At 38.2% G+C, this 21095-nt stretch overlaps 1 protein-coding gene across 2 annotated transcripts; it reads left to right on the forward strand.

Annotated features, from left to right (window-relative positions):
* Positions 1–1061: 1061 nt before the first annotated feature.
* Positions 1062–6172, forward strand: LOC130465866 (protein DETOXIFICATION 45, chloroplastic-like). Of its 2 annotated transcripts, XM_056834688.1 has the most exons (6): positions 1062–1473; positions 2061–2168; positions 2725–2803; positions 2884–2984; positions 3190–3353; positions 5963–6172. In XM_056834688.1, the coding sequence occupies exons 3-6, from the start codon at positions 2763–2765 to the stop codon at positions 6071–6073; spliced, it is 417 nt and encodes a 138-aa protein (XP_056690666.1). In that variant the 5' UTR covers positions 1062–1473; positions 2061–2168; positions 2725–2762; the 3' UTR covers positions 6074–6172. The 2 variants fall into 2 exon arrangements, with proteins under 2 accessions (XP_056690666.1, XP_056690667.1); XM_056834689.1 differs by lacking the exons at positions 1062–1473; positions 2061–2168 and having other exon boundaries at positions 2717–2803.
* The last annotated feature ends 14923 nt before the right edge of the window (positions 6173–21095 follow it).

Here is a 21095-nt window from a genome sequence, read left to right on the forward strand (position 1 = left end):
CAAAAGTAGGTGTCTACAGTTAGCCCCCACTTTGACTGAGTCTTGGAGTAAGACGATGGTCAAAGTATTAGACGGAGTGCGCCACGCAAGTCATGGTGACCTGCTTTTGCGAGGGTCTCACGAGCCCCCGAGTGATAACATTTGACTTAAGGGTCATCACTTGAAGTGTCGACATATCCCTCACGTGTCATTGGGATTTGTCAACGGATAGTATAGAAACTCCCTCACTATGTCATTGGAAGTATCTAAAGAAGCGTAGAAACTCCCTCACTTTGTCATTGGGAGTAGCTACAGATGTTTTCGAAATCAAAGCTATAAAGTGTAATTGGGTCTGGCCAAGCCCAATCACGAGGTAAAAACGTTTTTAAAGATTCTCATTTTCAGGATTAGCTAAACGAGAAAACCCCCTTGTTTTTATGGGACGTAAAACGAAGGAAAATCCAGCACATCGTTCTTTTTGGAAAGAAAACGGAAAACTATTCTTTTAAATTTTGGAAAAAAGGAAAGCTACTCACACTAGTAGAAAAAACCCCTGTTGCAACCCCCTTGTTGCAGCGTACATGTGTTAATACGCTTCAACAACCAGTCGGTCAACGCGGGTCAAACCCTTTAAAGGGTTATTGCAGCGTACAATTTAATTGTTCCCTGCAAAAAAGTTTGTTGCAGCGTACATTTTAAAAGCCCGCTGCAATAGCTCGTTTTTGTTGCAGCGTACTTGTTAAAGCCCCCTGCAATAACCCGGGTAAAAAAAATTTCGCTGCAATATTCGTTGAAACTAATTCAAAACAAATTAAGCATCTCTCACTCTCAACTCCCTTAACTTTCCCTGCGTCATCCCCTCAAAAAAAAACCCTTTCTCTTCGTCGGTGGTTCTAGCCTCCTCGCCAGAGGCCACCTATTAGCTTGCTCGGCCGTTGGTTCCAAGGAAAAACTTAGCTTGCTCGCGCCGGTGGTTTCAAGAAAGAAAGTTGCTCGCGTCCTATTTTCCGTCAACCTCTTCGCCGCGGCTACCTGTCCCCTCTTTTAGGTTTGCTTGATTCGTTTACCTGATTTTTGTTTTAAGAATTAGGGTTTTAAAAATCAGATCCTAAAGTGACGCGCCAAATTTAGAAGCGAGAGAGAAAGAGATTTAATGGAAAAGGGAATTGGGGAAGAAAAGGGTTTGGGTTGGCGCAGAGATGCCCATCGTCTAACTCGAATAAATGCACATGAATTCGACACCGGGAAGAAATCCAGGTACAGTTTTTATCATCATTCTGCCTTTTGATTTCGATTCCAATTTCACAACTAGGTTTTGGTATTGTAGATGTCGAGTTGCAATTTCTAATCAATTGGAATTGCGGAACTTGATTTTGGTGGATTCATACATTTAATTTTTTTTGTTTGTTTGAGTCCTATTCTTGATGTGCGGAAAAGGAAGGCGGTTCGATTGAGCAAAGATGTCGACTCCAAACGTCGCCAAATTAACAATGGGTAAAATTTTCTCTTAAGCACCTTAATTTATGCACAATTTCAGTTTTCTTTGTTGTTGTTGTTGTTGCTGCGAATTTGAACATCATTAACTGGTTTTTTCCATTAAGTAATGATAAAGTGTGAGCTACTGTATAATTGAGTTGGTTATGCTTGTGAATTTGTTTGTTTTGATTGAATTTAAAGCCTTTTATGTGGGGGGGATTGGCAAAGGAACCATGGGTCAGCTTTTAATTGGGGATTCAGTTCATAGATTCGATTGTATGGTTTGGTTAATAGAGGATCTCATTTTCATGTGTTATTTTTCCTATGCTAAGAAACTCCTGAGCAAAGATAATTACATGTTGCAACCAGTTACTGTGTAGAAAAGCAAGGAATTCTGGAAATCAAATATATACAAAGTTTTTGTAATTGGTTCCATTAGATAGTTGGATTTCATTGTTCTGCATTCTAATGCCAATCTTTTCCTCCATTTATGTGATATTTTTGTTTATTTGGTAGTCTGTGTATCATGAATGTAATCATTGTTTATTATAAGACGACTAGTAATTTGATTTCTTCCACAAGTATATTTGGTGTGGTCTTATTAGATGTGGGATTGGATAATGAAACATGAGCCGGTGGTTTCAAGAAAGAAAGTTGCTCGCGTCCTATTTTCCGTCAACCTCTTCGCCGCGGCTACCTGTCCCCTCTTTTAGGTTTGCTCGATTCGTTTACCTGATTTTTGTTTTAAGAATTAGGGTTTTTCAATTCGTTTTTAGGGTTCTTTGCGTTTGTTCAATTCTTTTTTAGGGTTTGTTCAATTCGTTTCTTCAATTCATTTTTTCAATTCGTTTTTAGGGTTCAATTCGTTTGTTCAATTCGTTTTTAGGGTTTGTTCAATTTGTTTTTACGGTTTGTTTAATTTGTTTGTTCAATTCGTTTGTCCAGTCACTATAGCTAGGCCTAACATGGTAGGAGTATGTGAGAGACACTGACAAAATAAATCAATGTAACAATGCAACTATTTTCTATGCGCATCCTCTGCTAGATTTTCCTGTATATAGACTTAGTGAGGTAGTGTACAGTTGTTGTCACTGACTCATTGGTTTGGCTTAACTTCCCTTGCTTTATTCCAAATCATGTTTTGATGACGAGTTCTGGTCTTCCCGTTATGATTATATTTTGGCCTTCATCTCTGTTCCACATTACAAGCTTTTTGCTTAAAAGACATCCTAATTTGAAAGTGTAATAATTTTTTTGCCAATCTTGCAGCTGTTTTTCTGTTCCCGCTTTTCATAAATTATTTTCAGATGGGTGTCACTGGAGCAGCCACTGCCACTGTTGTGTCTCAGTATGCACTTTCTTCCTGAAGTCTGTTAGTCGGCTTTCTTTTAACTATATTGGTAATCATGCTGCTTGTTTGTGCTCCAGATACATAGGTAGCTTCTTGATGATTTGGTTTCTTAGCAAGAGAGTAATATTATTACCTCCAAAATTTGGAGATCTGAAGTTTGGGGTCTATTTAAAATCTGGTGAGTGTCAGAGAAATGTTTATGGTTATTTTCTGTTTTTGATTCTTTATCCAACACATTGATTTTAATAACCTTCTACTTAATAATCACCATTACAAACTTCTTAAATTAGTCTGCTTAAGTGGCCATTGTTTGTACCTACTTAAAGTGTTACTCGTACATGTTTGGATTGCCGTCTGTTTCCTTATGTTTACCTTTTTTCCAGGTGGATTTCTGATTGGAAGAACTGTGGCTGTTTTGATAACTATGACGATTGGGACCTCGATGGCTGCTCGTCAAGGTCCTCTAGCTATGGCTGCTCATCAAATCTGTATGCAAGTGTGGTTGGCTGTCTCTCTTTTAACTGATGGATTGGCCGCATCTGGTCAGGTATGAGCTTTCATCTAACTAGGAGGTTCGATATCCAGGCTATAGGTTTTTCAGGCATCTAGACTACCTCTATTCTACAGTGCTTGTCCATTATGATTTATGATTATCACAAAAGTTGAAGATTGTGAATAATGTGTGGGTTTTAACCAAATAGGAAAAGCTTCTTGGATTAATAAGCATTTGTTGTTGTCCAAAGATCCTGATTTGTGAACAATAAACCAAATAGGAAAAGCTACATATTTTCTCAGAGTATTACACTTATTACATGTTTAATATGAATAGTTTTAACTTTCTAACACTCATTCCAATCTACTTATGCAAATTTAAGGCTTGTTTGGTCGTTATAGGTCATATTAGGCTAAAATGAGGCTTTTTTGCTCCCAAATATGAAATAAAGAACCTTAGGACTCATTTTAAACATATTAAATGTTTTATATGATTAGTTTTAACTTTACAAGACTTAATCCAATCTATTTATGCACATTCATGACTTCTTTGGCCGTTATAGGTCATATTTAGGCTAAAATGACATTTTCGCTCCCAACTTTGATCTAACGAACTTAAAAACTAATTTCAAACTTATTACATGATTCATATGATTATTTTTAACTTTTCAAGACTCAATCCTATCTATTATGCACATTTGAGACTTGTTTGGTCGTTATAGGTCCCAACTATGAACCAAAGAACCTAAGGACTCATTTTAAACTTACTAAATGTTTTATATGCTTATTTTTAACTTTCTAGGTCTCATTCCAATCCATTTATGCACATTTAAGGCTCATTGTGTCGTTATGGGTCATATTTAGGCTAAAATGACATTTTCGCTCCCAACTTTGAACTTAAGAACCTAATGACTCATTTTAAACTTATTATATGATAAATATGCTTAGTTTTAAGTTTCTAAGACTTATTCTAATCTACTTATACACATTTAATGCTTGTTTGATCGTTATAGGTCATATTTAGGATAAAATAAGGCATTTTCGATCCCAACTTTAAAATAAAGAACCTAAGGACTTATTTTAAACTTATTACATGTTTAATATGCTTAGTTTTAAGTTTCTAAGACTTATTCTAACTACTTATACACATTTAAGGCTTGTTTGGTCGTTATAGGACATATTTAGGCTAAAATGACATTTTCGCTCCCAACTACGAACCAAAGAACCTAAGGACTCATTTTAAACTTACTAAATGTTTTATATGCTTATTTTTAACTTTCTAGGACTCATTGCAATCCATTTATGCACATTTAAGGCTCATTGTGTCGTTTTAGGTCATATTTAGGCTAAAATGACATTTTCGCTCCCAACTTTGAACTTAAGAACCTAAGGACTCATTTTTAAATTATTATATGATTAATAAGCTTAGTTTTGAGTTTCTAGGACTTATTCTAATCTACTTATACCCATTTAATGCTTGTTTGATCGTTCTAGGTCATATCTAGGCTAAAATAAGGCATTTTCGCTCCCAACTTTAAAATAAAGAACCTAAGGACTCATTTAAAACTTATTACATGTTTAATATGCATAATTTTAACGATCTAAGACTCGTTCCAATCTATTTATGCACCTATAGGCTCATTGGGTCGTTATAGGTCATATTTAGGCTAAAATGAGCATTTTCTCTCCCAAATTTGAAATAAAGAACCTAAGGACTCATTTTAAACCTTTTAAATGATTAATATACTTAGCTTTAAGTTTCCAAGACTCGTTCCAATCTATTTATGCACATTTAAGGTTCATTGGGTCGTTATAGGTCTTATTTAGGCTGGATTGACATTTTCGCTCCCAACTTTGAACTAAAGAACCTAATGACTCATTTTAAACTTTTTACATGTTTAATATGCATAGTTTTAACTTTTTAAGACTCATTCGAATCTATTAATGCACATTTAAGGCTCATTGGTTCGTTATAGGTCATATTTAGGCTAAAATGATATTTTCGCTCCCAAATTTGAACCCAAGAACCTAAGGACTTATTTTAAACTTTGTACATGATTAATATGCTTAGTTTGAAGTTTCCAAGACTTATTCCAATCTATTTATGCACATTTAAGGTTTGTTTGGTCGTTATTGGCCATATTTAGGCTAAAATGAGCATTTTCTCTCCCAAATTTGAAATAAAGAACCTAAGGACTCATTTTAAACCTTTTAAATGATTAATATACTTAGCTTTAAGTTTCCAAGACTCGTTCCAATCTATTTATGCACATTTAAGGTTCATTGGGTCGTTATAGGTCTTATTTAGGCTGGATTGACATTTTCGCTCCCAACTTTGAACTAAAGAACCTAATGACTCATTTTAAACTTTTTACATGTTTAATATGCATAGTTTTAACTTTCTAAGACTCATTCCAATCTATTTACGCACATTTAAGGCTCATTGGGTCGTTATAGGTTTTATTTAGGCTAAAATGACATTTTCGCTCCCAAATTTGAGCTACATAACCTAAGAATTCATTTTATACCTTTTACATGATTAATATGCTTAGCTTTAAGTTTCCAAGACTATTAGGACATTGTTATTAGTTACTTGAATGTTAAAGTGTGATATTTAATTTGAATTTAATCTAATGCTTAGTTGAAATTTCTGTTTTTGTAAAGGTCTACACTCCGAGGAATGCGCCTATACTAGTGAGGAAATTGATGTGGTTCGTGAGCAACGGGCTAAGTGTTTTACCCGCAAGTATTTACTATTGGCTTGAGCGCGCTTGATCGAGGTGGTTTAGTTGTTATAGAACAATCGTTTCCATTAAAATGTATGCGTACATTGAAATTGGAACGTATATTTGAATGTAGTACGTGCACTTTGGTTTTGGGATATATATATATGTATACAAAACACCAGTTATTATTTTTTATATTTGTTCTACATGTTGCGATATTTTATTTATTGTTGTTGACAGGTTCCTATATTTGGTGCAAGACACCCTACCTATAGATAAATAAAACTAAAATTTTCCCGGCAAAAGCACAGCTTTGTTGCAGGGGGCATATACTGTTCGCTGCAACAAGTGTGTAAAATTAGGCAAAAATCAAGACTTGTTGCAGCGTACAAAATGATGTACGCTTCAACAGACTGGTTTGTTGCAGCGGGCTTTTATTTGTACGCTGCAACAAACCAGTCTGTTGCAGCGTACAAATAAAAGCCCGCTGCAACAAACCAGTCTGTTGCAGCGTACATCATTTTGTACGCTGCAACAAGTCTTGAATTTTGCCTAATTTTACACACTTGTTGCAGCGTACATGCAAATGTACGCTGCAAAAAAGTACTTTTCGCAGCGTACAATGTACGCTGCAACAAGTCAATACTTGTTGCAGGCCCCCCAGTTGCAGCATACGATGTACGCTGCAACAGGGGTCTAAAAGCCCGCTGCAACAAGGGTTTTTCTACTAGTGTCACATCGTTCTTTTTTGGAAATAACGGAAAACCAATCTTTGGAAAAAGGGAAAGCTACTCACAGCGTTCTTTTTTGGAAAAACGGAAAACCAATCTTTGGGAAAAAGGGAAAGCTACTCACATCGTTCTTTTTTGGAAAAACGGAAAACCAATCTTTGGAAAAAGCGAAAGCTACTCACATCGTTCTTTTTTGGAAAAATGGAAAACCAATATTTGGAAAAAGCGAAAGCTACTCACATCGTTCTTTTTTGGAAAACACGGAAAAACCAAAAAAAGTTATCGCTGCAGTGATTAAGGACCTGCGCGGTTAGTGACGCAGACCCCGCCGGCTAAAGATGGTGAGCCTGTCCGCTAAGGGTAGACACCCCGTCCGATAGAAGTGGACGAATCTGTTTTTGAAATTTGAAAATAAGGACCTACGCGGTTTTGTGACGTAGACCCCGCCGGCTAAAGATGGCGAACCTGTCCGCTAAGGGTGGACACCCCGTCCGATGGAAGTGGACGAATCTAGTTTGAAATTTCTTTTGTGTTTATTATTATTATTTTTTAAATAAGGACCTACGTGGTTTGCGCCGTAGACCCCGCCGGCTGAAGATGGCGAGCCTGTTTCATTTTGTTTTTTGAAGATTCTATTTTTCGAAAACTGAGGACCTGCGCGGCTAGTGACGCCGACCCCGCCCGCTGAAGGTGGGCGAGCCCTGTCCGCTGAGGGTGGACGTCCCTTAATTCGTTTTTTCTTGATTTGGGACTCGCGTGGTTCGTGGCGCGATCTTGCCCGATTGAGGTGGGCAAGTCCCTATCGTGATTTCTTTTGAGAATTTCTTTTATTCATTCTTGTAAGAGCGAATTCTTTCGAGGGATGCTTGGATTTAGTTGTAACCTGAATGTGGGTTGACAACGTGCTTAGACGGACCATTGTCTTGTGGTCATCATCTTTCATGGTTTTGAGCTAGTCTTTACGGCCCAATCTTGCCACTACCTGGGTCCTTGATTAGGGGACTATGTATAAGTGTCAATGGCGACCTTTGTCTTGAGGTCGTAAACCGGTTTTATTTTTTGAGACATCAAAACACGGGACTTCGTACAGCGTAGTCTGGGAATATTGTTTTAACTTTGCATAATATATATTTTCTTCTGAGCCCCCAAGCATTCGTGCTTGACGGTCATTTCTTGTCAAAGAGGTTCCTTGGGGATACGCATTCTGTAATGTCCTTGATCGTGTTTGGGATTGTGCTCGTAAGTGCGAGCGATCTTTGTAGTGGTTTGCTACTCTTAACAAAGCCGTGAGGTGCGACTTTCAGTAAAGGAATCGGCAATTTTCAAGTCGAATAAATATGGCAGGGCCCTATAGAAGTCAGAGCTGTTTTTTGGGTCTGGGATCATTTTCGGCGCCCATGCCTGGGCGTTAAAGATTTCGGCGCCCAGCTCTAGGCGCTGAAAATAATTTATGGCGAGGTTTCTTGATGACACAGTTGGCCTCTTGTTCGTTCGTTTTCTTTTTTTTCTTTTGAACGCGTTCGTAAATGTTCGATACTTAGAAAAGATGACATGTATGTGCGAACGAGCGTTCATAGAATGGCCGTTGTGTGCGATCCATTAATCAGTTTGTTTGAATCATTGTTTTTTTTTTGAGAAATGACTGATTTTGAATAGTTTGCTTAGAAGCTTGATAGGGTTCAGGTCCATTCATGAAGTGGGCTCAAGCATCGTGCCCTTTTGATCGTTCAAACATTTGCTTTGAGATTTTTTTTTATTTTGCTACGGTCGTTTCGCAGCTTGGAACCCCCAAGTATGCATATTGGGATGCTTCCTTTTGGCGTACGATTTTTGTAGGTTCTTTCGAGAAAGATGCCTTGGGGTTCCGCTCGTGTAGGTGCGAGCTATCCCTGCCGTGGTAGGTAATATTTTGCTACCTTTAATCCTTAACGTAGAAGTCGTGTGGCTTGCATTTTGAATTTGGGCGATAAGTAGTCTTTGCCTCTTTTACACATGCTCTTGGTCGTGCCCGTGTTAGTACAATATGCCTTACTCTTTTTTTTAGACTTGTACCGAGGGATGGTTGAACTTATGGTGCGACGTAGGCTTGTGTGGCCCAACCGCATGTATTAGAACATTTCTCCAGGTGTTGGGATATTATTATTATTTTTTGCGTTGGAGTACTTCGTTACGTCTTGTTCAGGTGCTCGAACAAGTGTAGCACCTTCTGTGTGGGTTCGTTCGATGCGAGGATTCATAGATGTTTCTTTCTTTTTATTTTTTTTATATATCCTTGTTTTTTCTTTCGCTTTTGCTTTGGAACTACGTAGACTGTGTAACGGGTGCTTGTAGGGGGAGCGTTATGTGCAGTAGTTTGATCGGAGTTTTGGTGACTCGCGATTTTCAGTTACCCTTGTTAGTGGGGTGACTTCATATATTCTAAGTAGCGCTTAGAATTTGGGAGGGGTTGTAACCATTCTAAGGTTCGTTTTACACGATTGACCTTAGGATTGTGCCCCTAGGACGTGTGTATAGCATTAGCGTCGAGAATTGGCGATAAAATCGTCATTTCGAGCATTTTTAGAGTGTTTTTCTCAAGCCCCCAATTGAAGCTACGGGATTGGCTTGGTGCTATAATGCTTGGCATACGTTTTTATGCATTCGTGGTGACACGGATCATGAATAGTTTGAACTTGACTCGTTTAGTGCGAGGTATGTTCGAATAGTGATTTTCTACTTCTCTTGTAAACGTCGTGTTGTGCGACATTGCCATGGTCAAGGTAGCCACATGTTGAAGTGTGCCTTGACCAAAAGCTAGTTGCCTTTCTTTACCCGTAACCATATTTGGAAATCTTTTGACTCACTTGCAACATTGAGATAAACGCAAACTTAGCTTAAACCAACGACACTTTATTATGTTCGAAGAAACTATTTGAAAATTATTTGAAATCCGAGTCCTACTATGTACAATCCGAGGTGTCCTAAGTAAGTTGACTTATAGAAGGGTTCGTACAGGATTACATGAGTGAATCAAAATACTGTTACGATTTTTGGAATGCTGTCTAAGGTTTGATGGAAGCCAGGGTGCAGGCGTCAAGATATACTTGTGCCTGTTTGGCACATGCCTTAGGGCCATATTTTCCAGAATTGCGGGAATATAAACCGTTTTCAAATTGACTTAGATTTACTTGGTTTATGTCTGCACAAAAGGTCAAGGTATACTTAGTTCTTTCCCTAGCTTTTCATTTCAATTTTTTAGCCCCCAGTTGCTATTATGTCTTCCCATTAATGATGCTTTTAGATTTCGATTTTAGATGCCCATGTCATATGTCTGAGTAGGGTGAGCCTTGGTTAGGTGCCAAGTCCTATTGACAATGTCTGATTTTTTTTCAAAGGAGATTCGCAAGCATTTGAATTACCACGAACGGATACCCTGAGTTCGAAGGAACGATGGGGCGATGCCGTAGAACAATCCTCTTTATTGCAAGCTTACTGCCTTTACTACTTGTTGGCGATTATGACTGCGTCTAGTGGTGAAAGAAGGTCTTTAAGCGAACGACTATGTCTAGTGGTGAAAGAAAGTCTTTAAGTGAGTTAGTTCGCTTTAGGGAGGGTCAAGTCGAGTGCTTTAGAGGTCATGGACGCTTGCGCTAGCCCCCATTCAATTGAGGCAAAGCGATCTTTTGAGTCTTGGCTAAGTGCCTAGGAGTGTGAGTGCTCCTTCTGGCAAGGGTACGTGCCCTTATTATTTTCGATGTGTGCTCGTTTTGGCATCTTGATGACTTGGATTCTTCCTTTGACTTAATTTTTTCTTTCGACATGGATTGCAAGTAATTAAATTTCAATAAGGGACTCTATTTCTTATTCTTGTTATTCTATAGGATTTAATATTTTTGCAAATTGGTTGGACCGAATCATGGATTGCCTACGTATTCGCCTTAAATAGATTTAATTTGGAATCAGGTCTTGCGTAGTTCTTAGCCTAGAAAATGGTTTCTTAGAATGCCGATTTTAAACAAGTACGTTCTGAGGTGGAAACATATTATTTGAAATGGTGGAATAAGTGAAGTTAATTATTATTTTAATCTGCTGCCTTGCCGTAAGCCAAAAATTTGTTTTATATATTTTTTTTGAGTACATGTATTTTTTGGTGGTACGTATATCTGAATACGTGATGTACCCCTCCAAGTGTTCGTTATTTTTCCGTGCATGTGCGGATAAAATGACGAGCACTTCTGGACAATATTTGGCGAGCAGAGAGAATCAGCGCCCAGGCTAGGGCGCTAATGATTTCGGCGCCCAGCTATGGGCGCTGAAAATGACTTCTGGGCGGATCTTTTTTTTGGTGCCCTAGATGCTTCTTTTTCTTTTTAGACTAACTTTAGAGGCGCTTTGCAAAGTTTGCTTTTTTATTATTTATTATTTTTTTGTACTTTTCATTTGTCTTCTTTTTTTTTCTTTTATTCGTGACTCAAGACAGTTTGAAAGGATAATTTGTATAAGTATTATTCAAGCATGAGGATTACATCTGCTAGGACTCACAATTTGCAGCCTCGTGCTAGCGTCATGAGTTTATATCAACCTAGGCCAATGAGTAGCATGGGGATGGCTCAAGGGTATATGAACAGGATGTATTAAAACAAGTTATATGGTCATTATACTAATGGTGATGTAAGAGTAGGTTTTGGAAATAATGGGTATGACGCACGTGTCAATGGTCGTACGTGGATTGCAGTTGACAACAAGTTCAAGAATAAGAGTCGAGGTAACGGTTTCTTGGGTTATGGCAATGAGAACACGGATGGGTTAAATGAGCTGAACAGGGGCCCCAGAGCGAAGGCGTCTAAGATCATAAGGATTGGAAAGGGTAGACATCGTAGAATTTTATGATTTGGATTGGTTGACTCAATTCTTTTTCTTCGTTTACTTGGGTAAATGTTGCACTTTGGGAGGTACGAGATAAGTATTCCATGGCTCGCTCTTTTCGCTTTCCCTTTTCTCTTTCTATTTTTTCCTTTTGCTTGGGATTTTCTCCCCAACATAAATCCTTCAATCAATTTTTTTTTGGGCTAAGAGGTAGATGGTTGTGGTCTTTGAGTCACGAGGCGAGACTGAGTGAGCCTCGTTTGGTAGGCTTATAGTGGACCCTTAACTTTAGTAAGCCTATGGTGGACCTTTAGCTTTAGTAGGCCTAGGGTGGACCTTTAAATTGTCTTACTTTGCAAGCGTATTTAGTCGTTTCTTAAAATGTGCAAATAGCGTAGATTCAAAATGTTATTTTTACCTTATTGAAATTTAACGAAAGAATTACATCGAAAATATTTTTTTTGCTTCTTTTCAGATTCCAGTTTCCGGGATTAAACTGGAAGTTGTGATTTAGACTTGAACTTTCATTAATTTTTCTGATTATAACCCGTGTATGAATACAAGGAGGTGGCCTAGACTCAAAATAATGACGTGGCGTAAGCCTATAATACTTGACCAAGCAACTCTCAGACTTAGGGTAATTGGACCATAACTTTCGTTGGTTGACACTTTAGATTTTAACCCTTGGGTATTCATTTGTCATGCGCCATTTTGCTTAATGTTGGAAAGGTAGTTAGTTGGGGAGATCGAATTTTTATTTTTGCAAGACTAGAATCATTAGTGCGGCTTCCCTCTTAGTGTGTATTGGTTTGCCCCAATGGTAGCCTTATGGTATGCCGATTTGGGTATTTTCATGGTTCGTCATGTTGCATTCATGGAAAATCTTTTAGTCCGTACTTAGGAGTATTTCAAGGAGCGAGTGGCTCGAGAGGACTATGATGGTCGTGACCCAATGTGATCATAAGCCTTGAGGCCATTAATTTTTCTTGCCAATGGTATTGACACCTTAGGTTCACTTTGGGGGTTGTGCGACTATGGGGGAATGATTTTCAGAATGTGACTGTTTTCATTTTGCAAATACTATAATATATTCTTTTTATTGGTGAGAGAGAGTATTGAGGCCGTGGATTCTTAGCAAGGGATGACAATTACATATGGGTGCTCATTGATTTAAATGTTAGGAAGGGAGACTCAATATGGTTTAACCTTTTAACTTGCAGAACGTCACCAAGCATTAGGACCGATTCTATGGATAAGACAACTAAGACTTAGGATTTAGATTGTACTTTGGCATAGCCTAGTCTAGACTCGGATTTATTTTTTTTATTCGAACATTATTTTTCCTTGAAAACTTCATTTGAACATTATTTTTTGAATATTTTTCCCATGTGACATTCAAGTTTATTTCGATTAGCGTGCTCGGTTTCGGAGCCGAACATTGTCGTCATAGGAGGCCTGACAACGACACAAAGAGTTATTTATTTTTTATGAGTCGCTTTTAGAATCGAGTGCTTTTCTTACGCCCTCGCAGCAATTTTTTTACGAACGGTTTTTTTTTTCTACGTGTTTTCTTTTTTCGCGGGCACCGAGGCTGCTGCGCCTGACCAGAAGGCCAAGCAGCAACTTCAGCGCCCAGCAGTGGGCGTGAGAAATTATGGCGCCCAGCCTGGGGCGCTGAAAATGTGTCCCTGACTGGTACTCGTATTCTGTTCGCGTATATTTTTTGTAGATGTGACTTCAATTTTGCGTGTTTGCCTAATAACGTCCTTTACGCGTTGTGCAGCGTTTGTGGGATTCGTTACAGGCCATCCCGAGCGTCGCTTATTTTTGTGGCGATCGTTCGGGTTTGCGGAACTCTTTGGCAAATTGGTTTATGAATGTTTGGGAAATTTTTAAGGTCGTTGGTTTTTCTAAGATAGTTTGTCACACACAATCATATATTTCGCTACACATAACTAACATTACATCATGAAGCAATAATGATATGTCACGTAGTTTATGATAGGCTTCTATGGGGTAGTATTTGCGCCTGGCTTGGTACCGCTTCTATCGCAGATCCAACACATGCCCCGGTCGAGGTAGTGTCTTCAACAGACGAATTTCGCCCAAGAGGCCAATCACGATGTAAGCCAAGGGGGCATGCACCAATGAGAGGGACCTAGTGGGCGAGCGATTGGGTTTGGGATGGGTGTACTACTAGCGAAAGTGTCGAGTGGACAACATTCGAAGCGTATGCACCCCCCGGTTGGCGATGGGTATCCTTAGTCCCAACTCCCGAGATGAAACATCAAGGGAGCCAAGATTCGTTATGCGGTTCTGTCCATTCACATTAATATGCTGATTTTCAGGTCGTCCCAAATTGATGGGGAAATAAACGCGGGGTATTTCCTTCACTATCCCCAGTGGAGTCGCCATTGTGAGGGGGTCGAAAAAGCACGGGGCTAATGCGTGACCTTGTCCCTCGTGGGTGTGACGCTTCTTTTTGTCAAATCAAGTGTGATTGGATTTCCTGTGATTTTACACCCAATCGACTAGTAATATAGGAGTCGCCATTCAGTTTTTAACGACAATGAGAAAAACTGACAAAACCCTGTTATCGTGACATAAAGGGAGTGCAATTATGTTTGACCACGACGGCCGTAGGTTCCCTTGTGATCCCTGGTGGTGGGGATCGCTCAACGTACACCCGCAGGGTAGAGATTGAGGGTTCGGGGGACTGTAACTACCGAGAGGAGTACTCGCTCTTCGATAACTCCAGAGGCAGGATATCCTTACTAGCTCATCATAAATAATTGAAGGGACATGCGTTAACTATTAAACTAATCTGTGTTAATTTTAACAATATGCAACATATAATACTAGATCGAGCGTGATTATCTGATTTAGATTGTATTAAGGGACCTACCATGATAATCCAATTTCCCAAAAACATAATCTTTATTAGGCGTGATAGAACAATCAGATTTAATTAGTTTAACGGTTCATAAAAGGGCGAGGAAAGCAATTAAATCATAGAAAAGGGACACATTACGACGCACCCTTGAGAGGTGCGTCACGGTTCTCAGAAAACTAACCACTTTGACTTTTCTATTTCTCCTTTTATTTAACGAATCTCAAATTATGGGATAGGATACGTTCTGTTCGATTTATGGATCGATTGCAACAGAACGCGTGATCAGTTTTGCAGCGTGAGGCTTAGGCTTAGGGGTTTAGAGTCAATACTCAGAATAATTGTGTGTTGTGTTCTTTTCACGTCGAACTTAGGGCCGTATTTATAGAAAAGAGTTCGTGAAAAGATAGAATTGTAGAACTCTAATCCACGAGGAATTAGGAAAGAACACGTCCCAGGTATTTTCAGCGCCCCGGGATGGGCGCCGAAGATTTCGGCGCCCAGAACCAGGCGTTGAAAATATGATCTAGGCAATTTCAGCGCCCATGGCTGGGCGTTGAAATTGATGTTTTGGTCGTTTCTTTGTCAGATTCGGACTCTTAGAATCCGGAGCGTATGAGACTTAATCGAGTCTATTAGTGCGTATTAATTTTATGACGGAATGCGTCTGGGCCCGTTACGAACTCTAGGCTCGTTAGGATTTCAATCGATACGTGACTCTTATTTTCGAATCGTATTAGGAATAGGATTCTCTCGCAATTTCTATCTCATTTAGGATTTATGTTGGAGTGCAACACCTAATTCTGACAGGTTTCTATCTTTTATGACTTGCCACTTTTAACAACTACCCATTACGGCAGTTACTATTTTTAGCAGGTTTCCATAAATAGCAGGTTTCGGGTGAAATGAAAAGGGGTGATCGAGATTCGTTATTTTATAGGAGATGCGGTGTCAAGTGGAGATTTATGCTTTCATCATCGAACCTTCCCTTTCGGGAATGGGGACAAAAGTAGGTGTCTACACGTCCCAAGAGAATGAATATTTTTGACTTTTCAATCTAATATGTTCAAAAGCTAATTCGAATCAAAATTGAGTTTTTAAATTAATCTAATGAAAGCAAGAAAAACACGAAATGCACGAAATGCAAACAAATAAAGAGATTCTAGAGACTTCGGGAATCGGCAATGGAAATTGAATCAAAGAAAGAACAAGGTCAAAACAATCATGATTATGCAACGACTTGGTGTATAGGGGAATAGAGTCGAATGACGTGCTCGCCACCTCTCGGATGGAGCACGCAAAGCATCTAATCTATGGAAGAGCTTTCGCCTAATCCTAAACTAGACAACTTGCATATAATAGGAACTACTATTCACTTGCATAAAATAGGCTCACAATGTCTTGTCAAACCTAAACTATGCAATCCAATCAATTCCAATTAACTAGTATTTGCAACTACTACTCAATTAGTCATGCATATCCTATCACCAAATCACATTTAATCACAACATCAATCATGAATTTCCCTATAATTTCCCAAATTCAATCCCAAGGCTTCAACCCTAACCTCTAGACTAAACTACTCAACTAGCATGATTAACATCAAAATTAAACTAACATTAATCCTAATCATGAAACTAATTGAATTAATGAAGCTAATTGAATCAACAAAAATCAGAAAATTCAAACCTCCAAAAATTGGGGGGAAATCAATGAAATTCAAAACATGAAACTAATTCAAGAATTCAACAATGAAATCAAGCATAAACAAAATTAATGAAGCAATTAAAGAATTAAAGAACAAATCAAAAAGAAAAGTAGAATTATACCTTGAATTGTAGAAATAGCATCAAACTTGAAGAACAAAATTGAAGAACAGAGCTCAAAGGAAAGAGATAAGAAATCTGAAATTTGATGATTGAATTAACTAAGAATCAAAAATTTGAAGCTAAGAATCCTAATCCTAATCTCTAATCTAAGCCCTAAACTAATTCTCTCTCTAGAATTCTAAGCTAATCCTAAAATATGAAAACTAAAAATGAAATTACGTAAAATCTAATTCTCGAAACAAAGCTGCGATTTCTCGTATATATACTCCTCCGCGCAGCTGTGCGACCGCACAAGAGGGCTGGGTGCGCCCGCACAAGAACCGTGCGACCGCACAGATGTGACGTGCGTCCGCACCAACTAGCACTGAGTTCCTGATCCATTTTTGTCATTTCGTGCGCACGCACAGGATTGGTTGTGCACTCGTACAGCAGTGTGCGCCCGCACACAATATTCGTGCGCCCGCACACAATATTCGTGCGCCCGCACTGGCTTGCTTTGGTTGTGCGCTGCTGTGGCTGCTCGAGTGCTGTTGTGGCTGCTTTGCCTTGGCTCTTGCGTGCACTTGTGGCTGCTCATGTTGCTGCAGCGTAGTAGGCATCGTATGCAAGCTAGTTGCCTCGCCTACCACATTCAATAAAATCGTAGAGCATATTATTAAAATCGTAAATCAAAATATTAATTCGTTTAACATTTTTGCAAATCGTAAAACATATAACTCGTCGACAAGCATAATGACACAATATTTAACACGTAATACTCAAAACGACTCTTACGCAATGAGAATGCGCACAAAAGACACTATTAGAGCAAAAACGACTAAAATATACGCAAGACGAGAAAATGTTACGATAAATGCAAAAATGCAATAAACAAACTAAAAATAAGCAAAAATAATAATAAAATGATAATAAAATTAACTAAAATCCTAAGCTAAGAGCGACATTGTGAGGGGGTCGAAAAAGCACGAGGCTAATGCGTGACCTCGTCCCTCGTGGGTGTGACGTTTCTTTTTGTCAAATCAAGTGTAATTGGATTTCCTGTGAGTTTACACCCAATTGACTAGTAATATAGGAGTCGCCATTCAGTTTTTAACGACAATGAGAAAAACTGACAAAACCCGGTTATCGTGACATAAAGGGAGTGCAATTATGTTTGACCACGACGGCCGTAGGTTCCCTTGTGATCCCTGGTGTGGGGATCTCTCAACATTCACCCGCAAGGTAGAGATTGAGGGTTCGGGGGACTGTAACTACCGAGAGGAGTACTCGCTCTTCGATAACTCCAGAGGCAGGATATCCTTACTAGCTCAGCATAAATAATTGAAGGGACGTGCGTTAACTATTAAACTAATCTGAGTTGATTTTAACAATATGCAACATATAATACTAGATCGATCGCGATTATCTGATTTAGATTGTTTTAAGGGACCTAGCATGATAATCCAATTTCCCAACATATTGTCTTTATTAGGCGTGATAGAACAATCAGATTTGATTAGTTTAACAGTTAATAAAAGGGCGAGGAAAGCAATTAAATCATGCGAAGGGGCACATTACGACGCACCCTTGAGAGGTGCGTCACGGTTCTCAGAAAACTAACCACTTTGACTTTGTTATTTCTCCTTTCATTTAACGAATCTCAAACTACGGGACAGGATAGGTTCTGTTCGATTTTTGGATCGATTGCGATAGAACGCGTGATCAATTTCGCAGCGTGAGGCTTAGGCTTAGGGGTTGGAGTCAATACTCAGAATAATGAATTGTGTTTTCACGTCGAATTTGGGGCTATATTTATAGAAAAGAGTTTGTGGGAAGATAGAATTTTAGAGCTCTAATCCACAAAGAATTAGGAAAGAACACGTCCCAGGTAATTTCAGCGCCCAGGGCTGGGCGCCGAAGATTTCGGCGCCCAGAGCCAAGCGTTGAAAATAGTGTCTGGGTCGTTTTCTTTGTCAGTTTTGGACTCTTAGAATCCGGAGTGTTTGAGACTTATTCGAGTCTTTTAGCGCGTATTAACTTTATGACGGAGTGCGTCTGGGCCCGTTACGAACTCTAGGCTCGTTAGGATTTTAATTAATACGTGACTCTTATTTTTGAATCATATTAGGAATAGGATTCTTCTTGTAATTTCTATCTCATTTAGGATTTATGTTGGAGTGCAACACCTAATTCTGACAGGTTTCTATCTTTTATGACTAGCCACTTTTAACAACTACCCATTACGGCAGTTACTATTTTTAGCAGGTTTCCATAAATAGCAGGTTTCTATAAATAGCAGGTTTTGGGTGAAATGAAAAGGGTGATTGAGATTCGTTATTTTATAGGAGATGCGTTGCCAAGTGGAGATTTATGTTCTCATCATCGAACCTTCCCTTTCAGGAATGGGGACAAAAGTAGGTGTCTACAGACATAAATGTCGTTCATCACCTAACACCGAGAAATACATCTGAACGTAATAAATATTATTATTCTTACCTTATGTTCAGGAGCAGGCATCATGTGACAAAGGAATTTGAAATGCACACTTGTCCCTAAGGACAAGTGATACATTGAAGGAAATATGTTCTTGCTCCAAGTATGGATTTAATGTATTTAATACGAAGTCTAATAAATGCAGTTTGGGTCAATTAACAAGTTAATTATTCATTGAGATCAAGTTATCGGAATGCCTAGCTGGAGGTCGCTTCAGATCAAGTGGAATTAATAGTAGTATTGATGACACGGCTTACTCATGACTTGACCAGTCGAGTCACACAAATAGTGTTGAATGGATCAAGTGTTTAGGTGAATATATTATATTTATTAAATACTCTAATAGATGGTTATTCATAAATGATGGATGTTATTTTAAATGGGAGCTTAACAAATCAGCAAAAAGGAAAAAAGGAAATATTGTCCGAATCGGAGATTTTGCTGGAAACGGAAATGTGCTTCGAATCGGAAATGGAAATATTACCGGAATCGGGGATATTTGTCGGAAACAAAATATGGTTCGAATCGGAAATATTATCCGAAATAAAAATATTACCGAAAACGGAAATATTTTCGAAATCGAAAATATTATCGGAAACGGATGTTTGAATCGGAAATATTGTCGGAATCGGAAAACGAAACAAAAACACAGAACTCGGAAGCACGGGAAAAGGCCGCGTGCATCGCAACTCGTGGATGAGGCAAGCCCACAAGCTCGCCGCAAGGAAAGCCCATGGGTATGCCATGAGCAGCACGCCAATGTAAGGCTAGCACGCGAGCCAGCTCAATGCGACAGCGCAAGGCCAGCACGAAAGCCAGCCCAACACGCCAGCGTAAGGGCCAGCGCAATGCTAGAGCGCATGGGCCAGCGAGCAGTGCCACAGACAGCAGTGACGCTTGGGCGCCAAGCTTTCTTGCCCGGCAAGCAACTTGGGCCACAACTTAGGGCTGCTGGCAGGTTTTTCCACCTAGGGTTTAGGGAGTTTTCCTAACTTCCTAAACCTAATTTACTAGGGTTTTGGTATCCTAGGATTTTCCTATTTCCTATAAATATAGGCTTATGGCCATAATATATGCAGGTGAGTTTTCACACCTTTGCCTATCACCTAAAAGTGAGATCCCGAATTTAATCTATACCTTAGATTGAGATTCTAAGTTAATCGAATTAAGACGGATCCCAACATATTGTGGACTACTACGGAGGGGCGACATTTGGAGTCATAGTACTAGTTCTTGTTCGATTCGGGAAGAGCAAGGGAAGGCACGCATCAAAAGTATGTTCCCACTATTATTCTAATTGATTATAGGAATTTTACATGTTTCATGGCACGCTATGTTTATTCCGCATGACAATTAGGTTGTTCATAACCTAACACTTAAATCATACAATCAATATTTGAATTATATACTCACTACTGATCGTATATTTACTATATAAATTGAATAGTTAAAATTTATGTACTATAGTTACCGTAAAAACACATGTAGTTATTAATATCAAATATTTTCAAAAAATAATAAAATAAAGCTACGTACTATTATAATTAAGTAGTAACCTTATAAATTGTATAGTGACTATTTGAATTATATAGTCATTATAAAGCTCGGTAAAACGCGATTCAATAGTATTGAAATTTTATAGTCAAATACAGTCAATAAATTATTATAAGAATAACCAAATGTTATAGTAATCATCAATATCAAATTAAATAGAAACATTATAAATCATATAGTAACTCTTTAAATCATAAAGTTACTATACAACTCATAAAGTCGTAATTTAAAATAGTAACCTTAATCATTAGTTGTTATTTGAATTATAATGTCTCCGCAAAGAAAATATTATTCAATAATCATGAATTTTTTAGTCAAATATAGTCAATAAATCATTATAACAATTAACAAAGTCATAGTAATCATCAATATCCATATAATATAATTATATAAATCACATAAAATTATTATAAATCATATAGTCACTTTTTAAATCACAAAATGATTATGAAACTCACATAGTTATTATTTAAAGTTGTGAAATTAAGAAACATTATTTCAACAAAAGACAACCCCTAATTTCTCCAAAACAACAAATATTTTTAAATTTAAATAAAAATAAACTTAAAATACTTTAACAACAACGAGCCGAGGTATAAGTTTTCCAAATTCTTGCATCGATTTGTAGAAGAGCGCAAACGTTTTTTTAATTATTATAGTCACATAATCATGAAATTTATAGTCAAATACTATCGATAAGTCATAATAACATATAGTAAGCAAATGTTATAGTAATAGTCAATATATATC

The sequence above is a fragment of the Spinacia oleracea genome, chromosome 1 (assembly GCF_020520425.1).
Source record: "Spinacia oleracea cultivar Varoflay chromosome 1, BTI_SOV_V1, whole genome shotgun sequence".
Classification (NCBI taxonomy): domain Eukaryota; kingdom Viridiplantae; phylum Streptophyta; class Magnoliopsida; order Caryophyllales; family Amaranthaceae; genus Spinacia; species Spinacia oleracea.